Here is a 19,810-nt window from a genome sequence, read left to right as displayed (position 1 = left end):
ATATGTAAGAGTTACAATTGTAGTTCTGCCCTGTTAGGCAATGCGGGCGGCCACGTAAGAGGGGGGCGCGCTCCCCCTTCGCCCCCCTTATGTATCTGCCACTGCCATGGCATTACTTGTATTCTGTATCGCCGACGGTGGAATGGATTGATTACTTTGTTTCTCGTTCAACTTTCCCCTGGCAATAATATCCAATTTGCAAGCCGGAAATCAGTGTACGAAATAAGCAACTTTGGTGAACATTGATGAAGAAACTTTGTACCAAATCACCAAAAACTCTGTACTTTATATTCAAGTTCGAATCTTTGAAAGATATATCTGACATAAGGAGGATTATGCGCTTTAAAGACTTTTCAACCGTCTCTTCTGTAAATACTTTTTTGTTACTTTTGTTGCACACCCCTTGCTATATAAGTCAAGAAAACAGCATAGGGGCTCCCATTTACCGCTGAGAAGAGAAGACATACCTTAGTGATGGAGCAGACGTGAAACAAATCTGAAATAGCTCTAACATCAGTTCTGTCAGCAGAAAAAATTGAAGACAATTTTTATGAATAATTGTTAAAAATGTTAGTAAATTCTTCGTACGTACAAATCGAAGTGATTTATGAAGTGTTTGGAATATTGCTTCTCTTAGGTCACCGTCTACTTAGTTGATGGCTTTATCGGTGGTCATCTCCAGACTGCACCATCGAAATACTTTCTCATTCAATGCGAAGGAACAGGTTTGAAGAAATGTTAAGGTTTCTGCATCTGGCAGGTAATTATTATAATGGGAAGAATGATGGCAAGGATAGGCTATATAAAGTTTCAACCTTAGTTTGAAGTTTTGAACTAGACTTTCATAATTGTAAGCCCTGGAGAATACTGTTTGGTGAATGAATCAATCAACCTCTACTATGGTAGATATGCCTGCAAGCAATGCATTAGAGGGAAACGAGTAAGATTATGGTTAAAATTATGGTGTATTTTCGAATCAAGTCAACCTTTATCATGCTGTAGCCAACCTTCAGAGAACAGATCTTGGTCAAAGAGATGTACTTTTAGGACTAGTGGATGAGTGAAAATTACCACCAGGTACAAACATATTTGCTGACAACTTATTCATATCAGAATTGATTAATATGAGCATACATAAAAAAATGAAAACTCCTGTTAGTTATTCTGTTTCCGATATGCCAGTGGCGATCGCGGACTACAATTCTCACATGGGTGGAGTGGACATCTGTGATCAATTCGTGGCAAATTACCGGACAACAATCAGGAATAAAAATGGTGGTTCAAATATTTCAGATGAGACTTGGATGTATCAGTTGTACAGGGATGGTTACGGTATAAAAAAACTCGGATACAGTATCACACTGCTGTAAAATTTCAAAATGCAAATGTAAATTGTTCACGTTATAATACTATAATAATACTCAAAATTATATTATTTGATGCATAATAATTCGAATTCAAGTATTAAAAACTACTGATGAAGGCATGGGTAATGAATTATATAGAAAAAACGTGCATAAACACAATTAAATGATAATGTGCATTTTCGACCCCTTAAGTGCCCAGATGTATCTTAAGATACGTGTAGGATTAAGTACTATGCAAATGTTAGAGATTTTTTAAAATATTTTTTCCCGCATCAGGTATGATGTGTAATCATAATTTAAGAAAAAAAAGTAAAATTTTTTGAAAAAAATCTTCTGGGCATTAATGGGTTAATAACAAAAGTTTGTTTGTAAATGTCATAGACGTTAAAAGCATGGTATTTCTCAATATTAGGTAAAATCATTTAGTAATAATAAATACCTTTTTTCTGCTTGTTGATGGCGTGGGAAGAACTTAAACTGGTATTCAATGTTTCAAGGCAAAGGATACAAATTCTGTGGGAAAGGCAAAAATTATGACTACTACGTGCTCATGAGCAACTTCAGTTACATCAAAAGATTGACCATCAATGAAATAATTATTGTCCAGCCAAATCTTGAAATAATATACTCTAAGGGAATTACATATTTACTTACCATTTTGCAGTATTCGAATTCAATATGCATTCTGCTGGGCAGATGGTATATACTCCTGAGCAGCGAAGAGTCAGAAGCACAACTGGCGGCGACGGGCCTTAAGAGGGTCTGCGTAGCAAAGCACCATTATCTCTTTGCCTTGGACGCTTTCTAAAAATATCTTAGAAAAAAGAAGGAACAACCCTCAAAAATGTCATTCTCCTGCATATTTGCGAGCTTCCTTGAGGGAAGGAGAATTTTTTTTCCTTGATGCAACTTAAGTTGCTCGTGAGCTTCTGTAGGTTAATAAAGGCTAATCTATTTTATGGAAGTATTAACAAAAGACCTTCAAGGAGATCAATGGTAAAGCTTTGGTAATGCTTAAAGTATTGAATGATGTGGCGAACAGGCATTACTATCACTCATAGGTGGTGAGTAATGATGTTTCCTTGCCATAATAGTCCTTTTGGAAGAATAAATGGAAGTCATGAAATGTGTTGAAGCATTGGAATTGCATTACGTAAGCTGCAAAGAGTGATAGGAACGGGAATTGCATACTTCCAGCATGGAAAGCAGAGAAATCTGATCACAGGTATTGATAGCCCCATCATAGTGTGAATCAATGGTCAACTTATTGCATTACAAGTGTTTTTAGAGCAATTATTGCTTCTGATTTTTGATAATATGCTCTTCTCTAATTATGGCTAAGATTTTTTAAGCATTGTGGAACTTTAAAGGGATTTCTTGCGCTATTAGTTGTAAAGTTTGGGAACACAAGGGGCGAAAACTCTAAATATATAAGACCACTTTTAATGACACTAAAATTTTTGTTTAAACTTGCTGACTCAAAGAAATGAAGAATTATTCCAAAGTATAAAAGACCCTTAAATAATCTCCATCGCATCTTCTGCGGGGGTAACTGGGAGGCATGCCAATATTCAGCTCAGAATTCATTACCTTCATCTTCATCTCGTGATCCTATATCTCAATAATCTCTCAAACGATCACTAACAATCCTAAGAAAAGGAGTAAAAAATAACATCTATCCTTCTTATCTATTATATCCAGTTGAGAGCATTGAAATTATTTTTGCCCAAACAATGACTGGCGGTAAAAAAAATTGGTAATCCCTTCATTTTTTATGGCACAAAAGTTAAGGTAAGCCTGCTCTCTGTGTGTATGAAGGCCTCTTCCTATTTAAACGCCTTAATTTTACGCATTTTGAATTATACCACTTGTCAAGTGCATGTCTGTCAATTGCATGATTATATCTAGTGCGATTTGTGTATTAGTTATAGAAAATTAGCAAATGTGAATAACGATGCTTTTCTAATTAGCTATTCGAAAACTCGGCTTCAATCGAAATTTCCGGTATTCTTTTCATTGAGATAAAGTCATGTTATAGGCAAATTGTGGGCGATCTAGATCTTTTAGATCTGAGTCCATCATTAGTCAGTTCTTATGAGGGCATCAGTGTGTTCAGGTTAGATTTCTGCACATTAGTCTTTGTTGGGACACGGGATAGTATGTTATAACATAACAACTCAAGCCTGATGTAAATATATATATCAGATACTCATGGATATAGAGTGACACTTCAACTGTGGGGTATGCTGGCTGCCGGATGAGTGAGTGGCACGTGGCCCCGGGGCAATACAACTGTGCACTCCAATGCCACCAAGTGACAGACTGATTAACTAGCGACCCGCCAAGCCACCCATTATGAACCTAACAGTCTTCATTACCTGAACCCATATCTCAATCTTGCAAACGATTTGAAGAAAAAGTGATATCTATCTTTCCTATCCATGAAAGTCAGTTGAGAGAATTGCGATTATATTTGCCAAAGCAATGATGCAGTATCGAAAATTGATGATCCCTACAGTTCAATTTCTTTTAAAGCACTAAAGATTAGATAAGTCCGCTCTCTGTGGGTACAAAGGCCCCTTCCTGAAGCACGGGATGAGCGGATGTCGTGCGAGTTGCATGTGACAAATTGTCATTCACCATATTTTTCTTCAAATCCTGTTATCTGAGAAGTATTTTTTCATCACTTTCGATTGAGAATTCTAAGTTTTAAAAGGCATTGAATAAAGAGTTTTGTATTACATGAGTATGGTAGTTTTTGCATCCAAGTAAGATAAGTATTTTATTTTAGGCTGTGTAGCTCTATTTCGAAAATCTTTTTCAAATGAAATCCGCCATTTTCAATTCCACAAGGAGTAGTCCTTTCACTAACAAGAAGACATCACCGAAGTGATGTTTGAGAACTGGATGCAGATGTTATTTCCTGAAACTATATAGGTAAGGTAGAAAAAGTGTCATGGCTTTCTTCCGCATAGGCCCTTGTTCGAGAGATATTCACTTGTAAAGATTTTGTGAAGCACGACATCCCTTGAGTAATTACTACCTCTCAACTATTGCCGTTGTGGTGCAGTCTAGGGTGCTACTCCTTTAATCTGTTGTAGGTGTCCTGGGTGTGAGTCCCAGTGTCTTCAATATTTTTTCTCTCTTCTAATTTTTGAAGTCACTATAACAAATTCGCATTTGTTTCATTAAGTTGCCTAGTGGTTTTTTTATATTTTCATATAAATTTATTGATTTTAAATGAAACTCTTAATTGTGCCCGACAATGCGAATTAGAGGACGTATATAATTACTTACAAGCAAATTTCCACGGAATTTGATCATTCTCGCCCTAGCCATTGCTCCCACAGTGTCTTTATGTATTTGTAATCTCAAGTCTTTCTTCTCAACAAATAAACACCATTGCCTATCCTCACACTCACTCACTGACCCTAGCCTGGTTCCCCTCCTACCCTTCCAGTACAATGATCCTGCTTTCCAGCAGCCTAATCAAGCTGTTTACAAGGTCTTATTTGTTTAACTATCGCAAACATTTTCACAAAATTGGGCCTTGGCACCTAGGGTCAGCTGTGAAGGGAGTGTTGTTGGGATGGAAGTATTTGAATGACGCTAGAAGGCAGGTCATAAGGGAGGCATAGTGAGTGGTAGGATGTTCTGTTGTTAGGATCAAGATTTGTTGGTGAAACAGTGGCTGGGCTGTGGAGGAAATCTAATGGAGGGAAAGCCTAGTGCCAAGCAGAGGAACCGAGAACCAAAAAGTTATAATACAGACTCATCCAATGTCTATATATCTTACCCACGATAGGCAGTTGAGAGAAATGCAATTATTTTCACATTGACTGGCAGTATCGTTAATTGGCAATCTCTTCACCTCCATTGTTCATAAGGCATGAAAGATTAAATAAGCCCGCTCTCTGCATTAAGGCCCCTTCTTAAGTCACAGGACAAGCACACATTGTTAAGATTTCCTTTTGACGAATGGATCCGCCATATTTTTCTTCAAATCCTGTTATATTGGAAGTATATTACCGTCATTTTGTACTGAGGTTGCAGTAAGTTTATGAAGGGACATGTATTTTGTAAAAATGGTTTTTTGAGGGCTTTTTAACAATTTTTTTTGGTACAACGTATTTTCTTTTGTTTTGCATTTTGGTTTATGCATTTTTTTGTGCCATTTGTCCCAAATCCCTTTTCAAATGCAATTCCCGGCAGAAGTTTTTCATGTGAAAACTAATGAAGCACATCTATCGCAAAAATTAATTTTATAATTCTTTTTACTATTTTGCTCTTATAATATGCTACAAATTAATTGATAGGTAACGATGCTAGACGGACTCAATCATTTTGGCTATTTTCAGGCGGTTTATTGTTGGTTGACGTTGTTGCTAATGTTAGAATGAGCGTGAATGTTCACATAATCTATGTACGCATAAAAAGTTAATTTAATGGTGAATATGTTCCTATGTTCTTCTGGAGATTCTGGAGACGATAACTTATTCTACCAAAGCTTTCATTTTGAGACATGAGTAAGAAAATATAGTGTTAAAGAAGATGCTTTTTGCGGCATATTTACTGCAAATATTGGCTTCGCAGGTGAATACAAAACTGTGTACGAGACGGTGCACATGTTTTATTAATAATAAGAGTGTATGAATAAAATTCTAGAGTGAGGAAGTGCTGCCAGAGGTGGAAAACTAAGTGGCAACATCAATTTACACACAAAAATCAAGTCAGTCTTCTGCCGCCTACGACCTAAGGCCCTGTGATGTAAACAAGCGGTTCAAGATACGCCCATAATAGCTACTCTGTTTTAGCACTTGCGTGATTTGAACTTTTATCATTTCTGAGGAAGCGTCCAGTGCAAGCATGTACACATTCCAATGACTTCTATCCCAGATAATAAAATTATTTGGGTAGTTCCAATCCAAGGGAAATATAAAATTATTTGGATAAAAGAAATAAGCATTGGTCATAGTGATTTCATTCTAATTTAACCAGAGGTCCTTCACTCGATACCCGAGAAAATGTAACATTATTTGAAACTAATGCCCATTTTTTTCGGTTCATAAGACTTACTTGATAATGATGACACTACGAGCGAAATTGTAGTAAATCCAAGGGTCTAAGGATAGATGAGAGACGAATAGGACAGTGGGAAGATGAGAATCGAATAATCGCATTTTTATGCAGCAAAATATGAAAATATGCGGTGTTGCGGGGATAGCGATGTCGTGAGTGCGGAATCTTTTCCTTATTGGTGCATTCTGTTGCCTCTTTAAAAAATTATGGATCCCTGATTCAATGACATAGTGTGCGATATGATATTCTGTTTAAGATTAATATGATGAGAGACACAGATTTAATCCTAAAATATTTTATCTATTTTTTAGTTTCCAAAAAATGACACTCATTCCACTGAAAAATTTGACCATTACCTTGTATGTAGGAATTACGAATTTGATAATGCTGCCATATCTTATGCATTATAACTTACTTATCTAAGTTTCCGTCTCAATTGTTCAAATAGCCAAAAAAGACGTCAGGTGTTGAAAAATTCTACTTAAGGGACCGTAGAGCGTAAGTGTGGGTTGAAAGAGACTGATTTCCTTAATATTATTCTGGCAATTGACAAATGCATGCACCGTAGAATTAGCATAAGTTTTTTTGTGACTCAAGCAAACATATTGCCATGCATCATGCTTAGTACAAGTTGTCCATGAGTTATTGACTTTCACCTGAGAAAAAACTTCAATTGCAAAAAATTGAAAATTTCTGTAATAGAAAACAGGGGTGTAATTCTGCACGCAGGTACGCGATGAGTTATCTATGACGTGATACGAACTTTCAAGAATTACATTTTGCACATAATTTAAGGCATTGAGAGTTATGAATTTTCTTAAAGGTAAACATGGGATGCTCATAAATCTAAAGCTAATGTTTCATTTTTAGCAGAATTAATATAATTGATCTTATTTTTCGTATAAAGTTATGGCAAGGAAGATTGCACTGATGAGAGGAAACTTTTACTCTCGAAATGAAGTGATGTATCAGGGTACAATGCAGTACTGAAGCAGATATAAACTGAACAGGGTCATTTGTAGCAATCCTCCCCACTGTGAATAAACTGGCATTACCGATAGTAAATGTACAAAGTACATCTCCACGCAAGTTATGTGAAAAATGGATCATGGTTGTATTGATGTCTTTTTGTAATCATATTGGAACAAAAGATTCACAGAAAAAATCACCATGGTATAGGAGTATTCTAGCAATAAGGTCGTGTACTGTTAAGGAGTATGTGGCATTCTGCGCGTCTACTGTGAATCAATTCCTGTCCCTGAGAGTGTTGTTGAACTAGAGTTAAATTCGGCTCCGAAGCACGTATCTCACATACAAAAGCGACCCTCACGCAGCAAAGAGCAATAGCATAACATTCTACTCCGCGGCTGGGGGTTGCCAGCGAACTGAAGGCAACAGACTCAGTGCAATCATTGTCCCCCTCCATTTCCCCTTCTCCCACAAGCTGAGACTCGCTCAGTGGCTGTGGGCGATGTAAACAGGAGAATAATGCTGCCATGGAGAAAGCAAAAATAGCGTGCAAAGGTTCGCATAGATTGACTTAGTGTCGATATTATGAAGAGTATATTAAAATGGTATGGATTAATATGAAGATAAAGAATAATCGTTTAAAAAGAACATAAAAAAATTTTGGGTTCTGTCATCATGCACACCGTAGCAGGCAGCCAATTTAGCCGAATTTAGTGTTTTTCCGTGGTCAATTTTGCAGTATGTAAACCCAGTCAGCACAAAAGATAATTTAGACGGAAAATTTTCTGGTAATTTGGGGCGAATTTACCCCAGTAAGCTTTACCCCTTCTTTACCACGTGATTACTCGCGTGAAGAATTGCCAACAGCGAAGTGTAAAAAATATGAAGTGAGTAATTTATTTCATTGTATGAGGTTGAGAAAAGTTTAAAGAAGAAAAGTAAAGTTCAATATAACCACAGCGACACTGTAGTGATATTTTGCAAGCTATTTTCGATTTATTTTCGCAAATAGTTTCACTTCATATACCTATACACGCTATCGATGAAAGGCTATGGTCATTAACAAAAATTCAATCACTTAAAAATTACCTGATTATTTTCGTAAATAAATAGTGGAGAGTACTAATTTTCACCGGATAATTATTTCCGTTTAACTTTATGGAAGGCCGAGTTCAAATCTTGACATTTGGCTATTCTGGATCCTCTGCGATTTGCGACTAGTAGACTGTAACGTAGGAGTGAACAAGTAAACAACGAAGGAGGAACATGAACGTGACTACAAGTGCCGATGTAACGTGCCTGGTAATTATAATTTCTATCTATTACTGGAGCATGAAGTAAACTAAACTAAGTTACCTGATGCAATGCTGAAAATAGTTTAATATAATTCAGTTGAAAAGAGTTGCATCACTTTTTGTTGTGACGCCATGGTGTGGCAATATACTATTTAATAACCAATATAACTGAAATTTGGTTCCCTCAACCTCTGCTAAAGTATAGAGCTCTTTATTTACAGTGATTTCATTGAAAATTTCAGGTGAAAAACTTTGGAAAAGCTGTTTTTAGGATTCTCGTTTGGGTGAATTGTTTCCTCGTAAGCATGCCATTATGAGTTCGGTGTGGGAGCTGTTGTCACCAAGTGCTTAACGGAAGGAAATTAGTTCTAAGTTTAACATTGTTTCTATTTTAAAAGAAATCAAATTGGCAATTCCTCTTTAAACGTAACTGTTATTTATTTCAGTCATCTCTCTTTCTTCGAGTACGTATGTCCTCACGAGTGTGGGTTTTATTTTTGTTATTATTTCTCTTTCACCAAGTGGTTATTTCCTAATATATGTCGTGTTTGTATATGTAGTTACTTTTCGTCATTCAATAAACAGTTATTTTTCAATATCAATGTCGATTTCGTTCATTTATCGTGCATATGAATGTCTATAGCGAATTGCAATGAGGTACTGTTAGTTCACAATAGCACCGATAGAGGGAGTGTCGTCATGTTTACCTTGAAGCTCCACAGATGGCTCTGATGTCGCACCGGGAAGTTTTACCCGGAAAAAGTACGAATTTTACCCCTGTTTTACCATGAAATTACCCGAATTTTACCACTTAAATTTACAGATATTTTACCCGTTACCATGCAGGTTACCCATCTTTTACCACAATTTTACCCGTGTAAAATTTGGGTAATAATGGGGTAAAATATCTTTTGTGCTGACTGGGAAACGAGAAATGAAAAATTACGACGATATTTTTAAATCACGATGTTTTTTTTTGTAAATAAGCATTCAAATGTTATGTGCATAGAATAACAGAGGCCTCAAAGGAATCTGCCAAGACGTCTGCAGCGTAGTTTTTGGTCTAGATATCCGGGAGCCTTAACACCACAATTAAAATTATAGATGAGTGAAAATGTAGCAGGATTCAAAGAATGATGTTAGGAGACAGTTTGGTGTCTCTTCATTTAGGTTTTTTCACAATATTAAAGAAAGATATAATTCGTGCTGCAGTGAATGAACTAGGAACACCTAGTAGTCAAAAATATTTGCTGCATGGGGAACATCCACTTGTGGAATCTGCATAATTCAAGTGATTTTGCCAAGAAATGTCTGCTAGACTGCCCATAAATGGTACAATATGAAAGACGAAAGCCTGACTATATTTCCAATTGGGAGAAATATCTTCAACCACCGAATCATGCCATATATCAGTGAACTTTTAAGCCAATTTTCTCAACTGGCAGATGTATTGATTACACATTCGAAAAGCTTACATTGTAGGCATAGTTATTGCGAAATTATCCAAAAACTTCCTCCGCATATCAAGCATAGTGAAATATTTAAAACTTTTGAGAATTATGTAAATTTAGTTTAAACTGTTTGTCACACCCTCAGACGATGCTGTATGAATGCCATGTACTAAATTATTACATAAAAACTATTACATAGACAAGACGATGTAATCAAGATATGGCCTTTATCCTCAATAAACCTTGCATTCTGAGATGTAGCTCCGCTACGTTCAGGTGCGATTTCATCTCCATCATTATTCTCACCTTTAGCTTCACCTTGTTGCCTGTATGGAATGGTTTCAGCAATATCAACTTCACAATTTTTATTTGCTCAAACTGCAGACTTTATTATCGAACTCTTCATGACTTGTTATTTGGTACCATTTCGATTTGAATTCACTATCAGATTCTGCTAGAATGTTGTAAACTGCGTTGGAGTGTTTGAAACTGCAATAAAAAATTTTTTTGAATGTTTGGCAGGTGACATATTGCCAGCTGTTAGCCAGAAACATTATCACCTGCAGAATATTTGCCTTTGCACTTACTTCGTAGATGGTGGATGGCTACGTTAGGTTATCTTCTCAAGATTCTAGAATACAATCTACTAACTTCCCACAGCAAAGTGTTGTGAAATTTTTAGTTATCCCCTTTCCATCGGTTGCACTAAAGATGTTGATTTTGGAGGCAGAATTCCAACTGAATATTTTTTAATCACTTGAGCTTTTGCACAGTTATCAAGTACGAAGGGAACCTTTCTTTGTTTTTGTGCTAATTTTTTATCCTAACTGGTCAACTATTGCAAAACGAGGCTCGCAGTCGCCCATACATTGCTATTGGCTTGGTACTGTACTGGTTAACTGCTAATTCTTAACCCTTTAAAGTAACGAGGTTAAGCACTTTTCCCAATAAGGAGAAATTATGAAAGCATGAAAGTTGTTAATCAGTTCCCGAACCATTTGAAAAACACTAAACTTATGATCCTTCACTTTTTTGAAGCCTGTTAGTCTTACGTAACATCAACTAAGAGAGCCATTTGGTTTTGTAAAGTAATTCAGTTCCGTTTCATCTGTATTTTAAATATCATCAGCCCAAAAATTCTCTAGTATTGGGCAGTTACTTCAATTTCCACTCCTCTGCTCTCAAAACTTTTTCTAATGGCAATAGCTCAGTTGTAAAGTTGGGTAATCTGTTGAATTTTGTGCAAGATATTGCAGACAAAAAGCTCTTCGTATGCAACATTGTTCATCTCGACCAGTCTCCTCCACTTAACATCAGCCTGTAATCCTGAGAAATTAGCCCGTACCTGCTCTTAAACCCTCACCACTGATGTTGCTACTTCTTTCTCACCATCCTGGGCTCATTCTATCATCATCATGGTTGGGAAACAGAATCCAAATCCTCTAATGGGTATTAAAACAGCAAGAGCTTTAAGAATAAGGTAATTATAGGTTTCCTTGTGAGAATTAAGACCACATTGAAGGAGGAGAATGTGAAAAACTATTCCGGTAGAAAAATTAATTTCATCATGAATATAGTCAAAGTTTCCAACTCTTGGCCCAATAAAGCAGCATGCTGTCCCATTTAAGTGGGAAAAACTCTAGGATATACAGCCATTGGGTTCTGTTCTTCAAGATTTGGCAAATTTAGCAGCTGCCTCAAGGAACTGGTGGACCCATTAACCGGAATTTATTGTATTAGAGCTCTACATTTGCAGGTCTGAGAGAAGTATAAATTAAGAGAGATATTTAGCTGAACAGATAGGTATGGATATTCCTTTTTCTCCCAAATCATTAAGAACTTGATAAAATGCTAGTTGTTATTTTGTTTGAGCATATCCTTTTTATGTGCAAATGGCTGTTGTCATAACACCCCCTACCAAACATTTTTTAGATGGCTTGCAGGGTAGTATGTAGATGAATAACAAGTAAAAAATGTGGAATCCAAGATTTTTATCTGGAATTACCAAGGTTTTTTTACTTTTCATGCTGATTTTATTCCATAAAGTTACGCCTGAGGCAATGTATTATTCAATATTCTGCATTGTCATTCTGCATGTTTGTGAGTAACACATTTCTACTTTGTTTAATTAGTATTTTTTGTCTTGAAAATTAAATTATAATGTGATGCCTACTCCAATATGTGTCTCGTCTGCATTCTCTTTTTGGAAACTCAAAAAGATTGTCTACATGAGTCAGGACACTACCTTGAAGAATTAATATCACAATTTATGTCCTGTTAACCAGATAACTGAAATTTTACAGTGATGTTATCTGTTTGAATAATTTCTGTTTGTCTGTGCGTGCAGTGGGACTCAGGTGTATGTGGTCATATATGCTAAATTCAATCACAAGAAGGGATGGAAAATTTCCAGGATGAATAAATAGGATAATAGGGGGAGATAAGAAGTTAACAGGAGTATTCAAGGAAGATAAGATGGTCTGGTGACTCAGGAGTGGGACCCTCTTTGGAAAATTTTAGGAAATATCATTCCCAGGAATGGATTTTGATGATATTCTGTCTTGTAATTACCAAATTACAGTTTATGAAAAATGTCATCTTTTTAATCGAAAAAATTGTTAGGAGGGAGAGTTTCACAGCTTTAAACTTAAACCCTTTCCTTAAGAAGGCCGTGTTTCCACGGCTTGAATTTTTCCACGTAAAATGGTGGAGGCCATGTTCTCACGGTTTTGCGGTCAAGTGCCATTAGGGTCCCTAGGTGCGAGAGGTCCGACCCTTTCTTATTGTCCGTGTGGAGATTATCTGGGCCCATTCCCGCACTTGATGTCTCTCTCAAAGAAGGTGCTCATGGTCACTTATTTGTTTGCAAGTAAAAAAAACGTGCATGTTGCATTTAGAAGAATTACATTCTGGATGTTCTGTGGATCAATTCCAAATTTTAAATGGAACTCTACTGTTCATATTAATCGAGTTTATCATCACCTAGAATACATTTTGGAGACCCTAATGTTAGATGTTTAATCGTTATTTTTAAAACTGACTTGCAAATTTATATGAGCAATATTGTACTGATTTACAGCTAAAGATATACGTTACTCTGTTAGCCACTTTCAAAATATACATTTGCGGTGAAATTCGATGAAATATCCGATTTAACTCCTATGAAAAAAGCCCTTGTAATGTAATAAAATATGATTCTCTCAGTTCTTTGGTGCGAGCCAAAATTAAAGAAACTTTTTTAATAACCTCTTATCAACCTTTGAATACAAGCTTATTACAAATGAATTTCGCTATAAATGCTAATTAATGCATATCCCAAAAATTTGTGAATTTAATGTACAAAAAATGAATGTTTTATGTAGACACATCTTGTGGGAAGCAGTCCATACCATTGCTGGAAAGAGAACTGCTCTACCGGGGTAATTACCCTCTTATCTTGATTCTCTGGTGAGGTTACATTAAGGTGGTCTGCCCTGTGAACAACACTGGCTTCCCTCGGAACACATAAGCACATTGTTTTCTTGGAAAAACATTTATCCCTCCATCTGGCATATCCAAGAGTAGATTGGTGTAAGTAGCCTACTGAAATATGTGGAAGAAAATGACCTCACTCCTCTCAGAAAAACTCAATTTCTTTTAAAAATTTTTTTGGTGTCAATTCAAAATTAGCCGTTAACGTTTTGCTACCTATATAAGGGATGGTTTCTGAAGAAACTTGCTGTGCGATGCACCCCATACCATGACTGGAAGGAGAACTGCTCTACCCAGGTACAGTGGCGGAAGAAATTAACGCAAAGCTCTTTGGCATCTGAGAGCAAGCATTTCAGTACCTAACTACTTGTCTTCCAAAATTTTGCCCTCGTAATGCTCTCATACAACCGGGAGTTTTAAAAGCAATATATCCTGTATACCGAGGAAATAATCATGCCCTTCGCATCATGACAAGGTGCAAAAGATCCAGCTACAAATTCTTCGCAATATTCTCCGATGCTTTGCCCTCGTCTCACCTAGAATGAATCTACTCTTGTCCGGTCATCAGTTGACACAGCCGACATATCGGGCATTGAAACTACCTTGTAACCCAATCGTTCTGGTAGTGTAGTGGGTGAAGTATCATGCTACGAATTGGAGGTTTCATGGATCAAGTCCCAGTGACGGATGACTAGATGCTGCACACACACACTTTAAACATTTTTCTGATCTTAAAACTTTGCAATACCTAACACTAGGTTCATAGGATGTGGCATGGCTATTGAATACTTGCACGCTTATTTATTTGTTGAAATTCAACTACTATATTCCATAAACATTCGGGCAGTTGACTATTAGGTTAATTTTGACTACCATTTCCATGGCGTCCAACTCAGCTGGCCCCAAACCATTAGCTGCATGTGCGATGTGTCATGGACTATGCTTCTTCTCCCCTTTAAGGAAAAACTCTTATAGAGTTCCTCACAGCAGAAAAAAAGCACTTTTTTGTGTCACTTCCGAGAAATCAGTAGTCTGTTTTCAGTTCAGTATTGCAATGCTTTCCTCAATATTCTATGCCCTGTTGGTGCAACAGTTTGAGTAAACTCTTGGGATAACGAAGTTCAAAGCACTGTAAAGCCAGAGGTTTGTAGAATGAAGTTAGTATGATTGTTTTCTTTAAGGATTCATGTGCAACAAATACTTTGTCAAAATTTCTTGTCTCTTCTCCCATACATATAATCCCAATGCAAAATTGCTTCAGAGTGAAGATTTTAATATACGTGATTACGCTTAATTCCTCGACATTCAAAGAAGAGGCATTCTGAGACCTTGCTCGTAAGTTACTTGAGCAAGGGACCTTGGAGAGATGTTATCCTGCAGAATGCAACTTGGTGTCACAATCGTGCATTAACTCAATTGTGACGTAAAGATATAGATGGGCATGCAGCATAGGCAGAGTTGTTCACTGGAGGAAAGAACTGGAACGGTAAACAGTTCCTCACTTCACACTGGATTAATTGATAATTTTTGGCGGGAAGAGAATCAAACCACCGTAGAATGGATAGGCCTCCGCTTACGTGGTTATACCAAATTCAATAGAAAGGCTCACATTCTTAAGAAGGCATTGAGTACTCCCTCTTTTTGCATGTTCAAAATTTTGTGGAAGTCTTTTTCATAGCCCAATATGTTTTGGTCTCCAGCAGAATTCTTATTTTGCCTTGGAAACAATGATTGTGTGTGATGCCAATTTATATATTACTCTAGGTTATGTAAGGAGCAGGTATTTTTGTTTTTTCTTTTGTCAAAATAATGTTAAGTTTTATTGTTCCAACACTGCTATTGACAACTACTAAAGTTATTATTTCATATTCATTCTGTTTCCTTTCAGTCTATATTTCATCCTTTCGTGCCAACACTGAGTGTGTTACTCCTGGCTGACTATCGCCACCAGACCTCTTTTCTATCGGCAAATTCCTGTCTGCTAAGTCCAACAAACCCTCAAATAATTACTTTATTGTTTCCAATAATGGCGAACAACATTTCTGCTAGCAACTGGGAGGAATTAGTCGAGGAGAGGCTCATTGCAGGACTAGTGACTGGTTCATTTCTCCAGAATAAAGAGCTACTTGATATGCTGGAAGATGTGGATGTACAATACATGCGGAAAAAAACTCTCTTGCATGTTGGGGTGACACTTGGGAAGGCTGATTGGGTGGAGGAGCTGCTGGCAAGAGGGGCTGATCCAGATCTCGTGGATGACACTCAATGGAATGCACTTTCCTCTGCTGAGGAGATGGTGCGACGTTTCCCTGAAGATGTGGACCGTTCCCTGGTTTTAAAGTTGGTAACATTGGTTCACAGGAGGGACCAAGTGACATTGCGTCGCCTGGAAGCATCTTCGAGTAGGAGCACTGACAATTTCACACCCATGGCAAGCCCAGAGTGTGATATTGAATCTCTGATGTCCTCTGTGGATACATTGAGACAGGAGATGAAATCTCTTGTGTGTCAGCTGAGCTCATCCTTAGAGGAACTAAAGGCGAAAGTTGGTGGATGTGACACACAGCTGCGTTGCCTGGGGGAGGCCATGACGTCAACTGCAGAGGATGTGACATCAATTAAATTTGGACTAGGAGGGGAGTCTTCCGTGGAAACTTCTCTACCTGATCCAGCCAAAGCTAGGCAGGAGTGTGTGGACAGAATGTTGCGTAGGACTATGATAGTGTTTGGAGATGGAGTAGATTTAATGCGTTGTCTTTATGAGAGGCTGTATGATGAAGATGACTGCACTGCTTGTATTATTAAGTATTTGAGTGGTGATGATCGGGTGAAGGTGATGGTGGATTTTGAATCTGAGTGCATAGGACGGATGAAGGAGGAACTTGTAGATTTAGATGGAAGGAACGGGAGTCAATGGTATTCCGGTTATGATTTTGAGAGTGAGATTGTATATTTGGCTGCTAAGGATTGTTCTGGTGATGGTGAGAAATACATATGTGCTAGGTTAGCCGGGGCCCTCTCACGATTATCTCTGAAATTAGTGTTTGATAACGAGTGGAGACCTTATAGCAAGGGAGATGCTGAACAGGAGCGTGAGTGGATGAGGGCTCTAGAGGAGGTGGAGGAGGAGGGGAGGAAGAGGGGTGAGGAATTAGATTGGCTAATCAGGGATGCATTGAAACGGAGGACACAGTTAGCAAGAGTTAATTACCTCGCAGCTGCTGTCCCTCGTATTATCACTTTTTATGGATCCACAGAAGGAAGATCTATTCTGCAGCTGCAAGCCCCTATCCTCCTCCCTTTGTATTCTAACAATGTGATGCCAACATTGCTAGCCAAGGTGGAGGTGAGTCCTATTTCAATTTTTCATACTTAGACTTCCCTTTTCAGTATATTCCATCAACACCAATTATTTCCTCAATTATCAGTTCGCCTTCCTTTATTCCCTGCTTTAGCATAAACAATGTTAAGAAATGGAGTAAATACATGCCTTTACATTACTCTGGAGTCTTTTTTTCATTGCTATGGGTAAAAGAGATTAAAAACTATTATCCAAGTATAGAATATTTGTGCTTTAATTTAAATGTCACCACAGTATTGAATAATTGAAATAAAACCTCATAATTTATTGGAGATGTTTGGCATGTGGTAGTGACCTGGAACATGTGGCACATAATACAATTTCGTCCTGTGATTTTTGTGTAATTTAAAGTTTGTTTAAAAGGTAGAAAAGTATAGCAGTTTTATCATATTAAATAGCAATTAAGTTAAACATCCTACTATTCCATATTCCGAGTTGCAGATTTCTTGTCAAAAGATGACATGTAGCAATTGTATACTCTTAGATATCATAAGTGTAAAATAGTGACTTCAAAAGCAACAACTCCAATGCAATGGATATATATTGAAGTTGAATCTAATATAACTTAAGGAAGTGGAAGATTTTTGAGCATTGAGTCCATGCAAAATCAATCTAGTGATACATACGTTAATTCCAAATAGTTGTGAAATTCTTCCCATATATTTGACTCGTAAAATAAAAGATTCTTTTAGTACGGAGGTTAGTTTGAAGATATTGTGCAACTCTTGGTTTCATTATTGCCATTGCTGTTTTGCGCAAGGGGGTAATTTCTTATCTCACTATGAATTTGGACCCATTGTTAACTTTGCATTGTGATTGTGTAAGTTTTTCATTTTTGAATCACTTAATTTATACTCTTTTCTTTCAGAGATGAATTTGGCCTGATATATTTGGACATGACTTGGTCATGGTGAGGACATCATGAAGCCAGTCTTGAAAAGAGAATTTTGTTTATATTAATTAGATTTTCATCTAGCCTCTGTCTTTAAACAGTTGGGTCAACTTAATTAGTATTGTGTTTCCAGGAAATGATACAGCAATCTTATGTTAACAGTCACCTGTTTTTATTGACTTCATATTTGTCGTAATCTTGTATGTAGACAAATCATTTAATCAGTCTTTTCTTAGTTTCGGGACATTTGTATTTTGATCTCATGTATGCAAGGTGTTTTGGAAGGTATGCACCATTTGGCTTAGCAATGTAATCTTACTCATTATGTCGCTGAAAGCCATCATACACACAAATCAATTTGCAACATATGCTGCTCTTTTCTAATTGTCAAGATTATATTTTGCCTGATGTACTCATGTTTGTATAACCCTACAGTGAATATTGATTTGTTTTGGTTGATTTCTGTGACATTGCTTGGCCCATGCATTTGCAAGACATTTCCGTGTAGTTTGCAACTCTGATGCTGTGAGCATAATATTAAGTAGGGCAATGTATTCGTCAAATATTAAGTTCAAAGGCCTGGTTTGTAATGCAATCCTTGACACAGAATTAAATGCTGCATTCCTCAGTCATACTTTCACAAAGGTTTTGATGTAATTCTTTAAATTTGGATTTTTTTAATGTTGGAAGACATTTAAGAAGTGTTGTCGTTAAGTAATTTAAAAATTTATCTTATTTTATTCCTTTACATTAGTTTACATTGTCCATTTTTATCTAATTTCCTGTCTGCTTTTTCAATATTCAATGATGTTACAGAGGAGCATTACCTTCATTCATGTACATATAAATTTTCGACATAATAATATTCAGTTTACTGGAAGGAATGCCTTGCTATTTTAAGAGCAATAGTAAATGTCTCCTAACCCTCTTAAGTGCTACTTTGGTTTTTAAGGAGTAGAGCAAACCTGATGGTTTAACTTGGTACCTATTCTTTATACATTAAATTTTGCTCCTTCCTTTTTTTGCCATTGAGATACCATCATCCTTTGGGAGTCATTGCAATTGCAGGGCCTATTGTTTATAATGGCTATTTATTCGTCGAATCTTTCATTGGATGAATGCATTTGGTTTCTTTATTTTTTCATATTTTGCACAATTTTACTCTATTTTTTTCATTTTCAGCCTTATTATGTTGCTCAATCAGTTCCTTCTGTAATACTAACTTTTGTTAAGCTATATATATCTTCCTTCTGCTACCTGGAAGTATCAGGAATGTGGCACAAATGACATTTTGTTTGTTTTGTGAAGAAAAGTTAGCTTTGTTGGTCATATCATGTGTTTGATATTTTTATAATGTCCTCTTAATAATTGGATTTTTTAAAAAGATATTCACGGATTGATCTTTATAGTAATACCTGTGTTACAAAATAGCAGTTGGCATAGCCAGATAAACCATTAACATTTTGTAAAATTGTTCGAAGTGATGTGAGTGTAATATATTTTATTCATTAAAGAATCTCAAGTGATGTTATAATTTCTTGATCTCTATAGTGACTTCATAGTCATGTCCAAAGTTACATATTTTGCATTTTAATAGCAATTTATAATTTGCAATTACTAATGCAGGATAGTGATTAGGTATCTATGAAAATAACTATGCATTGATGAATTATTCCTTCTGATATTTATGGACCTATCTCTGTAGATGGATGCAATATCTAGCGTAGCACATTCAATAAATTGCATTGTATTGAATGTGATATCGTTTAACTTGGAATTTATTAATGTGTGCAGCTAATTGTTGTTAAGTTTTATCCATCATAGCAAATCATTCATCAGATAAAATAATATTGTGCAAGCTCAGTGTCAGTAATTTTCAGCCTAGAAATTAGTATCATTTGTAGTACGTCAGAATCTGTAGAAAA

General features: G+C 36.5%; 1 protein-coding gene across 1 annotated transcript in view; it reads left to right on the top strand.

Moving 5' to 3' along the window:
* The window catches only part of LOC124173117, a 31,768-nt gene extending 12,357 nt beyond the window's left edge, over positions 1-19,411 (top strand). The window contains exons 4-5 of the mRNA XM_046552631.1: positions 15,521-16,978; positions 17,862-19,411. Coding sequence (XP_046408587.1) covers positions 15,659-16,978; positions 17,862-17,867 — 1,326 coding nt within the window. The 5' untranslated portion in view covers positions 15,521-15,658 and the 3' untranslated portion in view covers positions 17,868-19,411. The remainder of the gene's footprint in view (positions 1-15,520; positions 16,979-17,861) is intronic.
* The last annotated feature ends 399 nt before the right edge of the window (positions 19,412-19,810 follow it).

The sequence above is a fragment of the Ischnura elegans genome, assembly GCF_921293095.1.
Source record: "Ischnura elegans chromosome 13 unlocalized genomic scaffold, ioIscEleg1.1 SUPER_13_unloc_4, whole genome shotgun sequence".
Taxonomy (NCBI): domain Eukaryota; kingdom Metazoa; phylum Arthropoda; class Insecta; order Odonata; family Coenagrionidae; genus Ischnura; species Ischnura elegans.
Note: the sequence above shows the minus strand (reverse complement) of the source record. Positions and strands in the feature narration are given on the sequence as shown.